Below are 15,398 nucleotides of genomic sequence, written 5' to 3'. Positions count from 1 at the left end.
TCTGCGAGAGGAAATCATAGAATAGTTTGGGTTGGCAGGACCTTTAAAGGTCATTTAGTCCAACCCCCCTGCAATGGGTAGGGACATCTTCAACTCGATCAGGTTGCCCAGAGCTCCGTCCAACCTGACCTTGAATATTCCCAGGGATGGGGCATCTACCATCTCTCTGGGCAACCTGCTCCAGTGTTTCACCACCCTCATCGTAAAAAATTTCTTCCCTGTATCTAGCCTGAATCTGCCCTCTTTTTAGTTTAAAACCATTACCCCTTGTCCTGTCATGACAGGTCCTACTAAAAAGTCTGTCCAAATATTTCTTGTAAGGCCCCGTGAAGTACTGAAAGGCTGCAGTAAGGTCTCCCCGGAGCCTTCTCTTCTCCAGGCTGTATAACCCCAACTCTCTCAGCCTGTCCTCATAGGAGAGGTGTTCAATCCCTCTTACTATTTTTGTGTCCCTCCTCTGGACCCACTCCAACAGGTCCACGTCCTTGGACACAGCACTGCAGGGGGGGTCTCACCAGAGCAGAGTAGAGGGGCAGGATCATCCCCCTCGACCCGCTGGCCACCTGTGACCATGCCTCTTATGCTCTCAATACCCAGTTTAACTTTCAAAATCTTGGGTTCCTCTGGGAAGCAGCTTTGCCTTCATGGTGGAGGCGGGTGGCTCTCTGATTTTCCAGGATGCTGTTTGCACAGAATTTGGCAGCAGCAGGTTCTCACACATCTCTGTGTGAGGGCTCTGGGGCTTTAAGTGACTACCCATGCTGGAAAACGGTTTGACTGGAGGCTGTTCAGGAAAGGTGTGGAGGTGTCTGCTGCCCGGTCTGGGAACCCAGGAGCTGGAGTGACTCCTTCCAACAGGTAGCTCATTCCCCCTTGGTCCATGGCAGACAGCGGGATGGCATCACTTTGGGTGGCAGATGGTCTGGGCCACCCCCCCCTGAACACAGAGCAAGACCAACAGGGCTTTGGAGATGGGCCAGCCTGGCTGACTGCAGCCAGAGGCAGTGTTTTTAATTTCCTCTGCTAATAATCCATCCCAAATGGGTAGCAGCAGCCTCAGCATCATCTCTCATGCTAATGTGTTGGGACAAGCTGTCCTCCCGGCTCTTGTGCTGTGGTACCTCCTTTCTGCAGCCAGAAAAGTGCTGACGCAGGAGATGGGGAGCTCTGCAGCAAGTTCTGTCACACAGACTTGGGCATCATCCCTGTGGGTTGGTGCCACGGCAAAAGATAATCCTCACCAAGCAAAGGGGAGAAGGGGGTTGAAAAAAGCTGATGATAGGAGAGGCAAAGCTCACTTGTCAAGACCAGAGCAGCGTGCAAACTTGTCCCAGCTAGTCTTAACCATGGGCTGGTGGGATAACGTGGTGTAGGCAGGAAGGCTGGTGCTGGGTGCTCTGGAGCTGTGGGGCTGGCAGTGCCTCCTCAGCAACCAGCCTCCTGGGCTGCTGCTGCTGGGAGGCACTAGATCAAGGTAGTAAAGCAATGAAAGGAATCCGCAGTCGATTTTACCAATAAGGTGAGGGAAATGGATAAAAAAGAACAAAAAGGTTATTACTTTGCAAGAGAAGAGTGGTGAGTAGGTCTGTTGACCTCAGTAAAGAAACAATTATGTTTGCTTTGTGTTTGGAGGGAAAGTGCTGCTTTTTTTGGAAATCAAGAGGGAACATTTCACAATCAAATAATTTATTCTCCTCTGTCCCTCCCCCAAATTGGTCACGGGGTGTTATTGCATAAGCAGCTTTCTCCTTGAGCAAGGGCAGGTTTTGCTGGTAAGGCTGCACTTATCACAGGTAGAATACAGCACTGCTTGGACAGTGCCCGCTGCCTCTGCCCCGCAGTGCCCTTGCTCCTGGGGAAGGGAGGAGCTGTCAGAGGGATGGTTGTGTTTTGGCTTCCCCACAGCCAAATGAAGTGGTCCTTTTTTCCCCAGTGATGCCCTGGCTCCCAGTGCCCAGAACGTCCTCCCCTTCTCTGTGGCCACTCTCTGCCCTGTTTGGCCAGCACCCCCCTGGGCTCAGTGCAGACCTTCTGTCTCAGTGAAAGCAGATTGCTGGTCCTTTTTTCTTTATTTCTTCCCCATCCTTGCGCTCCTCCTCCCTGGATGGTGGCTCCCGTGCAGCCCATCTGATGGCACCCCAGCACACCTGCCTGCTCCCATGCAGCTGTCCCTCAGCAGCAATTCCCACTGCAGTGCTCTCCTCCCTGAGATGGCATCTGCCTCCTCAAGCTCTGTCTTGCCTTTTTCAAGGATCCCTCTCCAGCCCTTCTGTTATTCTCCAGCCCCACAACTCAAGCTGTTTGTTTTCAAATGCCTTTGAGATGTCCTCCCACCAGATCGAGCTGAGCCTCCCTCTTCGGGAGGTTTTGTGCACTGGATTTCATCCTCCATGGAGAAAAGCTCCCAGTTCTTTTGAATGGAGGTGAGCTGGCTGCAAAGGAAGGAATAGGGATGAGAGTTCAAGAAGTTCATCTCCCACCTTGTGTTATCCTTCCTGCTCTGCCAGGACCCTGATCTCCCTTCACACGTGCATTACTTAATGCTACTGTAAAACAGTTGTTGCCAAAACCACTGCCTTTTCCCCCATTCTCTTGCAAGCTGTACTGTTATCAGCTGTGGTGCACAGAGCTCTGGGTTGGCTCCTTGCCTGATCCTTCTGGGCAGTCATTCCAGTTTAACTTCCTTGAGCACAGATACGGTGCACTCAGCAGAAATGGCAGTCATTTCCCCATTTGCCTGGCAAGGCTCATCCTTGGCAGTTTCCCAGTGTCATCCCCAGTCATGGCTGGTTTGGAGGTAGTTTTCCATCGTCTCCTGGCAAGTGCTGTGACAGAAAGCATGTCTGTTCCCTTTGCTTCATCTAAAGTAAGCTGTTAGGGCTTGGGAGGTCAAGTCTGGTTATGTGAGGTCCCTGGAGAGGGAACTTCACCATCAGAAGGGATTTGCTACCTGGCTTATTCTTAGGAGCTGATTCAGCTCCAAGAACCAAGAATTAGTGTTGGATTGAAACTCCTGAAAGTCAGTTTTTGAGTACTTTTTGACTATGCAGTCAGAAGATGCCAAGACCATAGGTGATTAGTCTTTACTTGGAAACCAACCTTACGAGGTGCTGGATGCTTGTTTCTTTGGTGTTTAGAAGGGGATGCTGGAAATGGGACAGCATGGATGAACGCAGGTCCCTCCTGTGGGATGCTGGGGTCTGTTCATGTGCAGAACGTGGATAATGACAGTGGCAGTCCTGTGAATAAAATGAGATAAATAAACACTGTTGACTTTGGCCCTTGATTTTTAACTAAGAGGCAGAGCTGGCATCAAGCATGAAATAAATTAATGAATGTTGTGAAGCTTCAAGTGCTGATTTCAGTGGATTTTAGTGAGTTTTAGAGTTTGGAGCCTGTCTGCTGAGTTTAAGGATGGGCGAGGTGGTGAGGTGGGTCCAGGACACCCGTGTTCGGCGGTTTAAGACGTGTTGCTCTTGGATGTGTCAGCTGGTGCGCTGGTGACAAGCTGATACTTCCCTCCAAGATTCAGGTGTTCACTGTGTAGAACTGTTGCTGCTCTTCTCAATGGATGTTTGGGGCTCCCCTGGATTCATGGCTCAAAGTCCTGCATGCGTAATGATTGTGTGGATCAAGGTCTTTGGAGAAAGGTGTTCGTATACTCCATGGAAACACCAGTTCCAGCTAAGAAATACCAAAGCAGGGAACCTGTGGCTGGGAAGGCTAGTTATAATGAGCCCACTTTTGTGTGGACATCTCTGTGCTGATCACATTACAGATGGGGAAACTGAGGCACAGAGCCATCCCTTGCTCAGGGACCTTCATGGGGCCAGCAGCAGCGTGGAGGCACACCCTGCCTTGGTGCCCTGAGCCACAGCAGCAGGTCGGCTGCTGACCACTTTGCTCTGGCTGCCTGCTGTCCACACGGATGCTGTGCTGAGCACAGGGGTGACAGGTTGATTTGAAACCCACCGTGGTTCTGAGATCAGTTTTTACCCACCCGAGCGGTGAGGAAAGCTGAATGTTTTGCCATTCTCTTTGACCAAGCCAACGCCTCCTCTGCCTGTCTTTGTCCTTGCAGGGGCTGTGTCATTGGACCGACTTTTCATTTCAACGTCCCTGCCCTCCACTTTGGTGATGTCTCCCTTGGTGAGTGTGCCCTGGGCTTGGGCCACGGGTTGAGAGCTCTGTGAATTACCAAACTGGAGTGCTTTAACATAAGATCATCCATCACTTGTGTTCCTCCATAGCAGCCTTCAGGGTGTTAAAGCCAGGGCTGCTGGTTGCTTAGGTGGTCTTGTGAGATCAAATAGGACTAAAGGGATAGAAAGGCAGTATTTTCTGGTGTCCTCATAGTCTGTTCAGCCCCAATCTCTCAATTTTTGGCAGAAGAATGACTGTGAAAGTCCTTGTCCCAGAAGGACCCAAGGAATTGGGACTGTGGGAGAAGGGAGTTTAAGCCTGTAGCTGCTCTGGGTAGATGTTCCTGTGGCAAGGCAAGGATACCATTTACCCACCTGACCTTTAGTGCCAGATGTTAATTAATGCTGTGAGGGCCCCTCGTTGTCACCTACCAGGTAACATGCCCAAGCAATAGCTCTGAATCAGGCACTGATGTCCTTGGAGCCACAGGCTCCTTCTCCTTCCCCACCACCAGCCCAGCTCTGCTGACAGAGCCGGTGGCTGAGCATCCAGAGCATCTCCATTGAAATGCAGATTCTGGTTCTCCATCTCGGTCTCACAAAAGGCTTTTTACTGAGATGATCTACAGTTTAAATGTGAAATCAATTGTGGATTGATTGAAGGGCCATTATCATTCTGCGCCCAGGATGTCTCTGTGTTTTCATGCTGTTCATGGACTTTGTAAGAAAACTCATTACCTTTCCTGAGCCGCTTTTCCCCTCCCTCCATCACCGCTCTGCCACTTCTTTATTTCCTTTTGCATAAATAAAACAACAAGGAACACACCAGGCAGAAATGTGGTTATGCAATAGGAGATTCATCCTCCTTAATCTCATTTCATTAATAAGGCCTTTTCAGCTGAAGGCAGCTATTGTATTTTTGCTTCTTTTAACTGTGCTGCTGACTGTTGGCCTGCATCTCGTGACTTTGGTCTCATTTGGGATTGTGAAGTCTGTGTTTGTGCTTTTTGTGCCCTTCCTGCCTCCCTGCTGAAGTAATTGCTGGAGGTGGGCAGTGGTGACTGTTATTGAACATGGAGAAACTCCTCGCTGTGGCTGCAGTTGATTTTCCTCCCCGTCTGTATTCAAGCAAGGCTTGGTAAGCAGGCCACGGGAGATGGCTCCTTCTCGCAGAGCTGGCCAGCCAAGCCAGATGTCCACGCCAGAGCAGGTTGTGGGCTGATGTCTGCAGAACATCCCCACCAAGTGTGGTTGTATCACTGGTTTTCCACGATGGAAAGCGAGTATCACAGCTAAAGTGATATCAGCCTTTGTGGGCCAGTGTGCAGTGTGGCAGTGATGTCCCCATTTGTTAGGTAAGGTGAAACATGGTTCCTGCTAATTTCTAAGCATCAGGTTTGCCTCCAGTGCAGTGGACTGGGAGGTTTGCCTCCAGTGCAGTGGACTGGGAGTTGTCATGTGCTCAGTCTGGCAGCCCCAAACAGGAGATGCCTTAAGGATCCTGCCTAGATAAACTAAAAAATCATTCCCAATTTCATCCTTCCTTTCTTTTACTGTAGCTTCTCCTCGATGACAATACACTGCTTTTATATATTGAAAACTGTGGGAGTGTTCTCAGAGTTAACATGAGCATTTTATGGATTGAATTTCCAGAATGAATGGTCTGTCTGGATGCACGCTTGTAAGTGAGAAATAATTGGTGCTGGGTTGAGGGCAGGTGAGAGAGCTCCTCACAGTTATTGAGAGAGAGAAACTTGTGGTGTTCAGCATCGCTAAGAGTGGGCATTTCCAAGGAAGCCATCTCTGTGATCAGCATAAAAGGGAGTTTAAGTGACAATTAATTCCTTGTGTAGCTTCTCAGCTGTAATTCAGATTGAAAAGAGCTAAACTCCAAATGCACTTTTATCATAACAGGCTTTTCACACCAAGAATCACGGGATAATGGGTGCATAAATTCATAGTTGTGTCATTTTCCTAGACTTTCCTCACACCTTGTTGTGTTGCCTCACTAACACCTCCTCGGGGTGCCCCTGACCTTCAACCTTCGCATTCCTGGGGACGGCTTGGGAGAGCCCAGTGTCAGCAGCTTTGTTCAGCTGTCAGACAGCACTCGCCTACTCCGGAGAAAGGGAGCCCAACATCACTTCAAGCCAACCGAATTTACCATAAAGCCCTGCAGAGGGACCATCCGCCCCCTGGGACTCCTGGATATCCAGGTATGGGAAGAGTCCAGCCATCTGTGCTTCGGCGGGTGGAGCTGGAGCTTCTCTGAGGGATGAGAGGGCTTTAGCACCGCTAGCTTTGAGCATAACACGGGTAAGATATCTGCACTAGTGTTAGGCTTTTGTTAGCTGTGTTACTCTGGGACTTTTCTGAAGGAGCACTGTTTTGTTTCCAGCATTGTAAGCTGAAGATCATGTACCATATGGTCAAGTACAGAAGCCATTCATATGTTTTTGAGAGCTGCTTTGAGCAATTTCTTTGATTTAAAGTGGGCAGAGGAAGGATGAGGACAGAAGGTGGCTGTTAAAAAGAGAGATGTCATTGTATAAAGCAGTTTGCTTTTCTTCCCGGTCTTATTTCTCCTCTCCTGTTGAGCAGAATGAGTCGTATTCGCTGCGTGATCTCCAGTGGGGACTGAAAAAGCTCTGGCAGCCATGAACTGCACAGCATCTGCTGGGCTGCATTTTGCCCTCAGCTTCCCAACATAAAGCTGAATCTGTTGAAGTCAACAGATTGCCTCTGCATTTATGCTGTTGTAGTTGAGATTAAAAATTAGTCCCTTAATTTTAATACAGTGGTGAGTAGACCATTAGTCTAATTGTGCTTTAATTTAGCTTACATATGCCCTGATAACTGCAAGGTGATTTAACAAAGCAGATTTGTCAGAAGACTTCTGTTACTCCCAGCAACTGTGCTCTGTACACAGACCAGCAGAAGAATTAGGGCAAAATCCTCCCTTTCCTTACTGTGGAACGAGAAGCAGAGGACAGCACACGTGGACGATGGCTTTTGGGAGTGATGAAGTGTTTGATGCTCTTCTCTTCCACCAGGTCACCCTGTGTTCCAACACTGGGAAGAGCTACGAGCTGGCACTGGTGGTGGACATGTGCGGTGTTGGCAAGGCGGGGTCGGCGCTGCTCCTCACAGCCAGGTATCGGTGCTTTCCTTGCAGCTCGTCGTCTCTCCTCGTGCATCCATCACCACGCTGCCTTGCACGTGGTTTGCTGGCTTCGTCTCCAAATAAGAAGTGCTGCTTAATGAGCTAGTTCTGCCCAGCTAGATACGAGATCGGCGGTGTTTTGAAAGCAGCATGTGTCGAGAAGCACCTGTGCTCAACGGACAGGCATGGCCCTGAGCCTTTTTCTAAAGGGAACAGTAATTATATTCATTATTGGCCTGGTTTTTGGTGCTTGAGGTATAATAAATTTCCTGCAAGTGGTGGACTTGTGCTGGGTTGCAACCAAAATTCGTTTGGGCCGCAGCGAGCAGCCTGCTGAGAGCTGGTGTCTGGGTCAGTTAACGAAGGCACATGCAAATGGGAAAGGAGCTTATGGCAGCACTGGTGAGGGAAAGCTAAAAGCAAGATCTTAGGAAGGGGAAAATAGTCCTTGATGTGGAAGGTGAGCTCAGGTTTCTCTGCTTCCCTCTGGTTCTTTTGAGTAATAATGTTCTCAGTCTTAAGCCAAAAGTTGTTCTTGCTGCAGCCAGATACAATCCTGTTGTGCTGCAGTGGGTGTCGGTTTAATTACAAGAGGGATGCAGTTCACTGGTGCTGTTCCCTCTCCCAGGCAGAGTCATCCAGTCAGTGCCTGGGCTGCAGCTCTGTAAAACAAGTGCAAATGGGAACAGACAGTGCACGGAGCTGTGGGGGTGCAGGAACTGGGAGAGGGGGATCCCCCACTGCCTAAGGCAGGGGGTGGCTTGTGCCCTCCATCGCTGGGGCAAGGGGCTGAGTTCTCAGGGAGGGCAACAGCGGTATGAAAGAGGAGGGAGTCGTTTTTACTGAGACACTGGAGTCTTGTGTGTCTTGAGCCTTGGTGAGTGCTGGTCCTCGGTGGGAAGGCTCCCCCAGAGCTCACGCCTTGCTGGGACTGTTGGGAGGGTCCTTGCAAGCCTCCTGGGGCAAAGAGCGGGCAGAGCTGATCAGGCAGCTCTGGGCCAGGGCACCGTGTGCTGCCTGGGCACTTGGCAGCCTCTGCGAGGCTGAGTCCCAGGGCTTTGCCCCACCTTTACAGGAGGTGGTTGAGTCAAAAGAAGTTAAAGGCGATTTATTGCTGTAGGGGTATTAAGTGTCTATTTGACAGTGACAAATGTGTTATGCTCCATTTCATGCTACTCGGGGAGTAAACAAACTCTACCTTCTCTCAGTATCTCTAATTCCCTTTTGGTCATCTCTCTGCCTAGACGCATAGTTCCTCCACTGTGAGTGCTCAACCCCATCATGACGTTTGGACGGTGCTTTCTAAAATTACTTTATCAGCAGATGCTGACCCTTGTGAATGACAGCAATCTTCCAGGCTGCTACAGGGTTCTTCCTCAGGTTTGGCGTTGCATCTGCCTCCTGCCCTCAAATGTTATCAAGGGGTTTATTAGGGAAAAAACAGGGTTTGGATAAGACCTTGATGGTTTATATTCAAACCTGAACGTTGCTGAGAACAGGAACCTACCTGAATATAAACTTTAGGAAGCAGTTCAGTTGGAACCTACCTGAATATAAACTTCAGGAAGCAGTTTAAACTTTTTAAGAAGCAGTTTATATTCTAGGCTTTGGGGTGTTTTCATGCAGGAGAGCTTAGAGGGTTGTGAAAAGCTGCTGCAAGGAGGCTGCCAGCACAGGAGTGGGTGTTTGTGGGTGCAGCAGCTTTTGGATGCCCCAAGGATGCTAAGCTCATACAAGTCATGTATCTTGCTTTGTGCCTTTCTGCTTTCTCTGAGGGATTTTTGAAAATGTGTGTGAATTGCCATTGTGGTACATGTTGAGGAGTTTAAAGTTTCCTCAAAGGTCACTCTTGTGTGTTGTGTTTGACTCTTACAGGAACACAAGGAGGATGCTTCTGTGTGGTACTCCAGCCCCGTGCCGTGGGGGATTGTCCAGCCTCACAGCTCAGTGGAGGTCACATTGACAGTGGAGGTCCCAGGTGACAGGAGAGCAGGACACTGTTGCTCATGTTGTGGTGTTTGGGAGTGAAGGGTCCCCTCTGGTGAGTTCTAGGGGACGTGAGCCTTTGCGACTCATCCTGGTGGGGTGTGAAGTGTACAGGCAGGGTTGCTAATTCTGGGGATCCTTCCCGGGAAAACAAGAACTTGTAATATATGGCTGGTGTGGACAAGGAAAGAAGGGGTTTGTGGCACAGCTAATGCCTAGAGAAGAGGAAGGCTGGTATCCTTCTAGGTGGTAATCTAAGTGTCTGACACAGCATTTAATTATGGCTCGGTGAGACAGGATAAGAAGGCCAGTCTGAAACCCAGAACAACCCCTGGGTGTTGTACTCTGCTGGGTTATTAGATGAACAGCAACTGCTGCTTCATTAGGCCTTTTGTTCAGGAGCACACAGGGACGTCCCTGAATCCTGCTAAAGCAAGCGCTGTGTAAAAGGCTGTGCTGAAAGTCAGGCCCATCACGTCTGAGAAATATCCATCATAGCTCTTTGCCAAAAGCCCCAGCCAAAGATTCATGAGTCTCCACACCGCTTGCACCTGGAGCATAGAGACTTTTTTTCCTACCAAGCTTGGAAAGGGATAAGGCAAAGCATTCCTGGCTAAAGCCTCCTGAAAGATGATGGTTCACATCCAGGCACACACAACAGCAGCAATGACAACAAAATGTAGGCAAGAGAACGTTGTAGGTAATGTCCTGGCTTCATCTAGCTGAAATTGAGAACCAATTTAGTTAATTAAACTTTAAAATGATATTAAATTTTGAAGCAGCTGTTTTAAAATGTCTTCTCATGTCTCTGAGCACGAAGAGGATGTCAGAGGATTCCTTAAGCTTTCTGTAACAGAAAGAAAGGCTGACATTTCAAAAGTACTCACAGGGATTTAAACTCTTAATAAAACAAATGGAAATGATGCTGCTAAATCTTCTGGATGCCACTGAACATCTCCATCCAGGCCACTGTGGATGTGCGTGTAAACCAGTCAACAGAAAGGCCAATGCAGGCCTTGCAGGGAAGTCTGAAGATTGACAAAACAGTCGCTCATAAATATACAGCATGCTTCCCCTAAAAAGGAGGGTTTCTCCCCCTGAGAATAACCAATTGTTCAACTGTCAGCTTGGTTTTTAACTAGAGATTTCTTGCAAAGCTTTTACCCTTGAGTTAACAATTTGTAGTTTCAAACTCTGCCTTGCCTTCATCTGCTTTATCTGGAGATGAATATGTCAGCCTTTCACCCAGAGGATGAGCATTTCAGCTGGAGAGGCCTAGCTGTCCCTGAAGAAACGACTAGCGTGAGACTGAGCGAGCGTGTGTGCCCATTAAGTCACTCTTTAACGTGCAGCGTTTGTGCTCCGATGCTGCTGCACCCAGCAAGTGCTGGTAGAAACCTCGCTGGGTCTATCGACAGCACAGACCTGAGTTTCTGGCTGTTGGGCGAGACCGTTGGCATTTTCTATAGTCCTGCCTTATAGTTGGAGTGTGGTTTCAGTAGTTCCCTAGAAGCTGGCTCATCCAGAGCTTTCTGGGCTAGCAGAACAGCCAGTGGTCTTGTTCTACCTCCTGCACCGGTGGCACGTCCTACCCGTATGGATCATACGATGCAAATCTGACCTCAGCACTGGCTGCAGTGTACTCCAATAAAGCCAAATATGAGCTTGCTCTTGTTGTCTTAGGTTATGCTGCCTGGTATCGATTCCAAATCTTTACACTGTTTCAGGTGAAATGTGGTACAGATCTTTCATCCAGGTTGTGTAGAGGTGGAGTCCCTCCATGGGTCTGCTGCCTGGTATTTTGTTTGCAGGTGACTGCGTGCCAGCTTCAGTGTGGTGTCTGTAATCTCCTGCATTAAGGAGCTGGTAAAACCCAAACCTGGGGTTACCTGTTGAATGGGGTTTTTCTTGTCCCTTTTAAGCAGACTGTAGAGGAAGGTGTGTTTCTCTTCTATAAGCCCTTTCCTTTGCGAGGATATATTGTGTTAGTACACACTCTGATTGAAGCCAGGTAGCCTTGGCATCCCCCAGATGTTTTCTGCTCATCTCCAAAGGGTTCTGCCCTGCCTTTGCTGCTTCTGCCCCACTGTCACCTGGAAGCAAAGCCGGCTTGGCGAGGCACACCTCCTCCCTCCAGCTCCTCCTCCCTGGCAGCTTTGGGCAGCATCACCCAGCCTGCAGTTCTCCGTGCCTCCCTTCTCCCGGAGGGAAAAAAGGTCTGTCATCATGCATGGCTTCAGCTCCTGATTTTTGAGGTACCAGCCTTGGTACGTGATTTTTGGCTCGCTCTTGCAGCGTTCTGTCAAGAGATGAACATTTCTGGATGCTGCTCCTTCTGGCTGAGTTGGACTAGTGATTCTGACAGCTGTCAATGCCATTGCCTTGAGTCAGACATCATTAAAGGTTTTACATCATGGAGGCTGGTTTCTTTAGTGGTTAAATCATACTCTGTGCCCTCCAGCAAATCATAGAGCATCTTGTCAGTGGTGGGAGTTTTCTGCATTCAGATCTTGTTTAAGAGTTGGGGTGTTTAGAACTAGTGAAATCCAGATTCTCATTGTTTTTAATGATGTGAGAAGGTGGTTTAGCAAAGGGATCCACATTTCTCCTCCAGTAGTCTGTGCCAGTTCTGCAAGAACAAAACTTTTGGGTCTCAGCCTGTCAGAAGAAAAAATACTACTTGACTGATGTAATTAATAATTAATGCTCATTATTCATATAATACCAGGAATACACGTATGCACAAATCAGAGGCAACTAACTTGCGTGATCTCTACTCTAAAGGGCCTGATTTGCTTCTGACTTGTGCTGACTTTCACAGGTGTAGCTTTGGGAATATTAAAGAAGTCACTGTCCAAGTGTGCTGTGCAGCAGCAGAAGTCAGGGAGGGTGGTTTGGGGCAAAACTGAGCAGTAAAAGGAATGGGAGCAGGCACAAGGTACAGGAAGGAGAGTTAACGGTGTGGAGGAGGTGTGAAAAAGCAAGCATGGGAAACAGGGTTTCTTTACCCCCTGATAATGTGAGTTTGTGGCTTTCAGATGGGATCAGCCCAGGTCCCACACTTGCTCCAGGCCTTCTTTTTCAGTCTTACAGCACTGAAAACTTCAAACAGCCATAATTATCCCCCGGTCTAGAGTACCCTTAGAGCTGTCTAATCTTTTTAAACTTTCCCTGTTGTTTTTTTTGATCTTTCCTACCTGCTTCCTGGAGCAGAAAATCCATTTAGTGAGCACTGGAGAAGGACCAGTTGTCTACGTGCATCGAAGTAAGATAAATTTTGGCAGTATCCAAGTTCTACAAGATGCTTCCCGACCTCTCCACCTCTCCAATCAGACTGTCATCCCTGCATCCTTCAGGGCAGAGATGGTAAGTATCTGTGGGGCTGTTTTCCAACAAAAAATGAGTGACAAGCAACCTGTGACTTGATTTTTATATGCAACATTTGCATATCACTACATGATTGAGAAAGCAATGTATTCTGTCACACCGCAGCAAGAGGAGCCTGGTTCTGGGGGCAGTTTTAGTTGGGGGAGCCCTCAGTAAAACAGAATTTGCATAGATGTTTGAGCAGAAATGAGTCTGGATCATTTTTGCAAGTTCTCCCTTTATTTTGTGGAAGGTATTTAGCTCTAAAAGTCATGTTTTTGGAGCTCTGAGATCAAGAGAATCCTGTGGCCCTTTGCTCCTGAAAGAGCATGGATTTCCCTATGGTTTCCCTGTTAGATCTGCATTTGCTTTGTGTCAGATTGCTGTTAATGATAGCGACTAGGGTGTGAGGTCTGTCCTCAAACTGCTGGCAGTGAGGTGAGTTTCACACCTACTGGGGGTCAAACCAGCTGGGTTGTTGCACAAAAATATGCTTGTAAGGGTTGTGTACCCACGGAGTCTGTGGACTCCGTCGCATTGCAGAGCATCTCTGGAGACTATCTGCAGAAAAAGGCTATTTAATTCATGGAGGCTGCATGGTGTGACAAGCTGCATAGCTGGAGGAGGTTGGGTTGCTCCCTGGCATGAGGAGCAGGGCTGATGCAGCCAGGACAGGCTCGTGTGCTGAGGCTGGGTGGGGTGTGCTTCCCACTGGAGGGGGGTCTGTGAGGGGCTTGAAAACGGGGTTTGGAGGAGGTTTGTTCTTCTCCATGCTAGGTGGGTCGAACTTCTGGAGCTGGTTAGCCCAGACCTGCCACTGTGGACTTGGCTGTGTCTGTGGATGGAGCATCAGGCAATGTGTGAGAGTACAGGCTCAGCCTCCTGGGCCAAGGAGGGGGCTGACTTTCCCTCTTGCTGCTTTTCCAGCTGTTTGGGGGGATAAATGTAACTTCAAAATGGGAGATTCCCAGGGCAGCTTGCTTTGATTCCACAATGAAAACCTGCTTTCCATCTCTGCAGAGAGCAAGCCACCTGGGGTGGGTGGTACTGGTGTATAAATGATGGGGTTTGTGTGCTCATACCAGGCACTGACCCGCAGAGCTGTTTAAGCACTGCTGTCCTGGTCTCATGCCTTCCCTCCCTCCCTGGGCAGCTTGTGGTGTACCCAGGGAGGCTCACAGGGTATCTCAGGCCCTAAGGTATGGGACTGGGCAATAAATCCTATCCTGCTTCACTGCAATCTCTGCAAATATTGTGGCTAATCAATAAATGGAACAATAATACGAGGTGGTTCAGGGATGGTTTCTTTCCCTGCAGTAAGGGTGGGCTCTGCTGCTCCACAGTCCCCCCTGCTGACCCCACAGGGTTGATTTACCCCATGGTGAGCACCTCAGCTTCTCAGGACAGCTGCTGATATCACAGAGGCATCAAAGACAGCAGGTCCTGAGAACCTGCTGGATCAGTTGTTTCAACAAGGGCTCTTCAGGCTCTTCAACACGACAGTGCTGAGCGTGCCGGGTGGGAGCAGCACTGCGGCAGGCGAGGTGTGCTCCAGCTGCTCCCCTGCCCTCAGCAGCTGCCTCCTTTGGTGCTGCTTTGCTGCCTCAGTTGAAGTTTCGCCCTTTGCTGCTGCTTTAGGCTGCGGGGCAGTTTATTGATGGGAAGAAGAGAGGAGTGAATAATTTTAGAGATAAAATTTGAGATGCAGTCAGGCGTCAGGGTGAACTGCACGTGTACATCTGAGAGCAGAGGCTGTCCTTTAGCCTAGCTGGTGGGTGACTTGGGCATCCTGCATTCAGTTGTGCCCCTGAACCCAAGTCTTGTGTTCTCTAAGATGCCAAAGCTGCTGCTTTGATTTCCTGCTTGGAGATTGCTGCAGGACGGTGAGCTGTGATTTCCCTGTCTCCTGTTTGATGGCTAATCTTGAAACCGAGGCTGTTTGCACTTGGGCTTATAGATCATGGTCCCTGCTCAAAGGAAAGAGGTATTGATTGAAATTTTCACAGCGGCATTGGATCAGCAATGTTACAGCACGCTGACTGGCAGCTCAACAAACTGAATGAGATTAAATTAAGGGACAGCAACAGGGCAAGTAAAAGGTTGGTATCTTGTTTGAAACAGGAAAGGAGAATGCTGTAATGCAGATGGCCATGCTGCCACCTTGGTGGTGGTGTTAACCATCACATGCAAATTGCTGTTCCTGTCAAGTCAAGATTTCTTCTTGCTCTATGGGAGAAAAGAGCATTATCTGAGCAAGCCAAGATGCTTTTTTGTGGATAACTTCACTTTGGGGTGGTGACTTAAGGAATTACTTGGAGTACCCCTCGTGCACAGGCTTCCCCGTACCATCTCCTCTTCTCTCTGTTGGATGAGTTGAGTCTGTTGTGTTCTGTGAGTTGCAGGGAGCAGCACTGAACATCTCTGCCACCATAAAGAAAGAAATAAAACCCCTCCAAGTCTGTGCATTGAGATGGGGCTTTTTGGGGTTTGAAGAAGAGCGTAGGGACTTCGTAGCCTAGTCCTCTGCTGGCTTATCCCTGCGTGCCAGGGTGTCTGCAGGTCTGTGACCCCTGGGACCAGTGTGTCATCCTGTGCTGAATCCTCTGCGTGTCTGATGTACTTCTCCTTGTCAGATTGCTTTCCCAGCTGCCAGGCAGCCCTGTTAGAGAATACTCTGGATCCAGCAAGGGGAGGGTTTGTGCATTTTTGGGTAGAAAAGACTGGAGGAACAGGTCAACATG

General features: G+C 48.9%; 1 protein-coding gene across 1 annotated transcript in view; it reads left to right on the top strand.

Annotated features, from left to right (window-relative positions):
• The window catches only part of LOC141929624 (hydrocephalus-inducing protein homolog), a 107,089-nt gene that overhangs the window by 53,260 nt on the left and 38,431 nt on the right, over positions 1–15,398 (top strand). The window contains 8 exon segments of the mRNA XM_074839357.1: positions 4,082–4,149; positions 6,121–6,164; positions 6,167–6,358; positions 7,196–7,298; positions 8,552–8,685; positions 9,181–9,276; positions 9,278–9,346; positions 12,505–12,657. Coding sequence (XP_074695458.1) covers positions 4,082–4,149; positions 6,121–6,164; positions 6,167–6,358; positions 7,196–7,298; positions 8,552–8,685; positions 9,181–9,276; positions 9,278–9,346; positions 12,505–12,657 — 859 coding nt within the window.

The sequence above is a fragment of the Strix aluco genome, chromosome 14 (assembly GCF_031877795.1).
Source record: "Strix aluco isolate bStrAlu1 chromosome 14, bStrAlu1.hap1, whole genome shotgun sequence".
NCBI lineage: Eukaryota > Metazoa > Chordata > Aves > Strigiformes > Strigidae > Strix > Strix aluco.
This window is presented reverse-complemented; position numbering and strand designations above follow the sequence as displayed.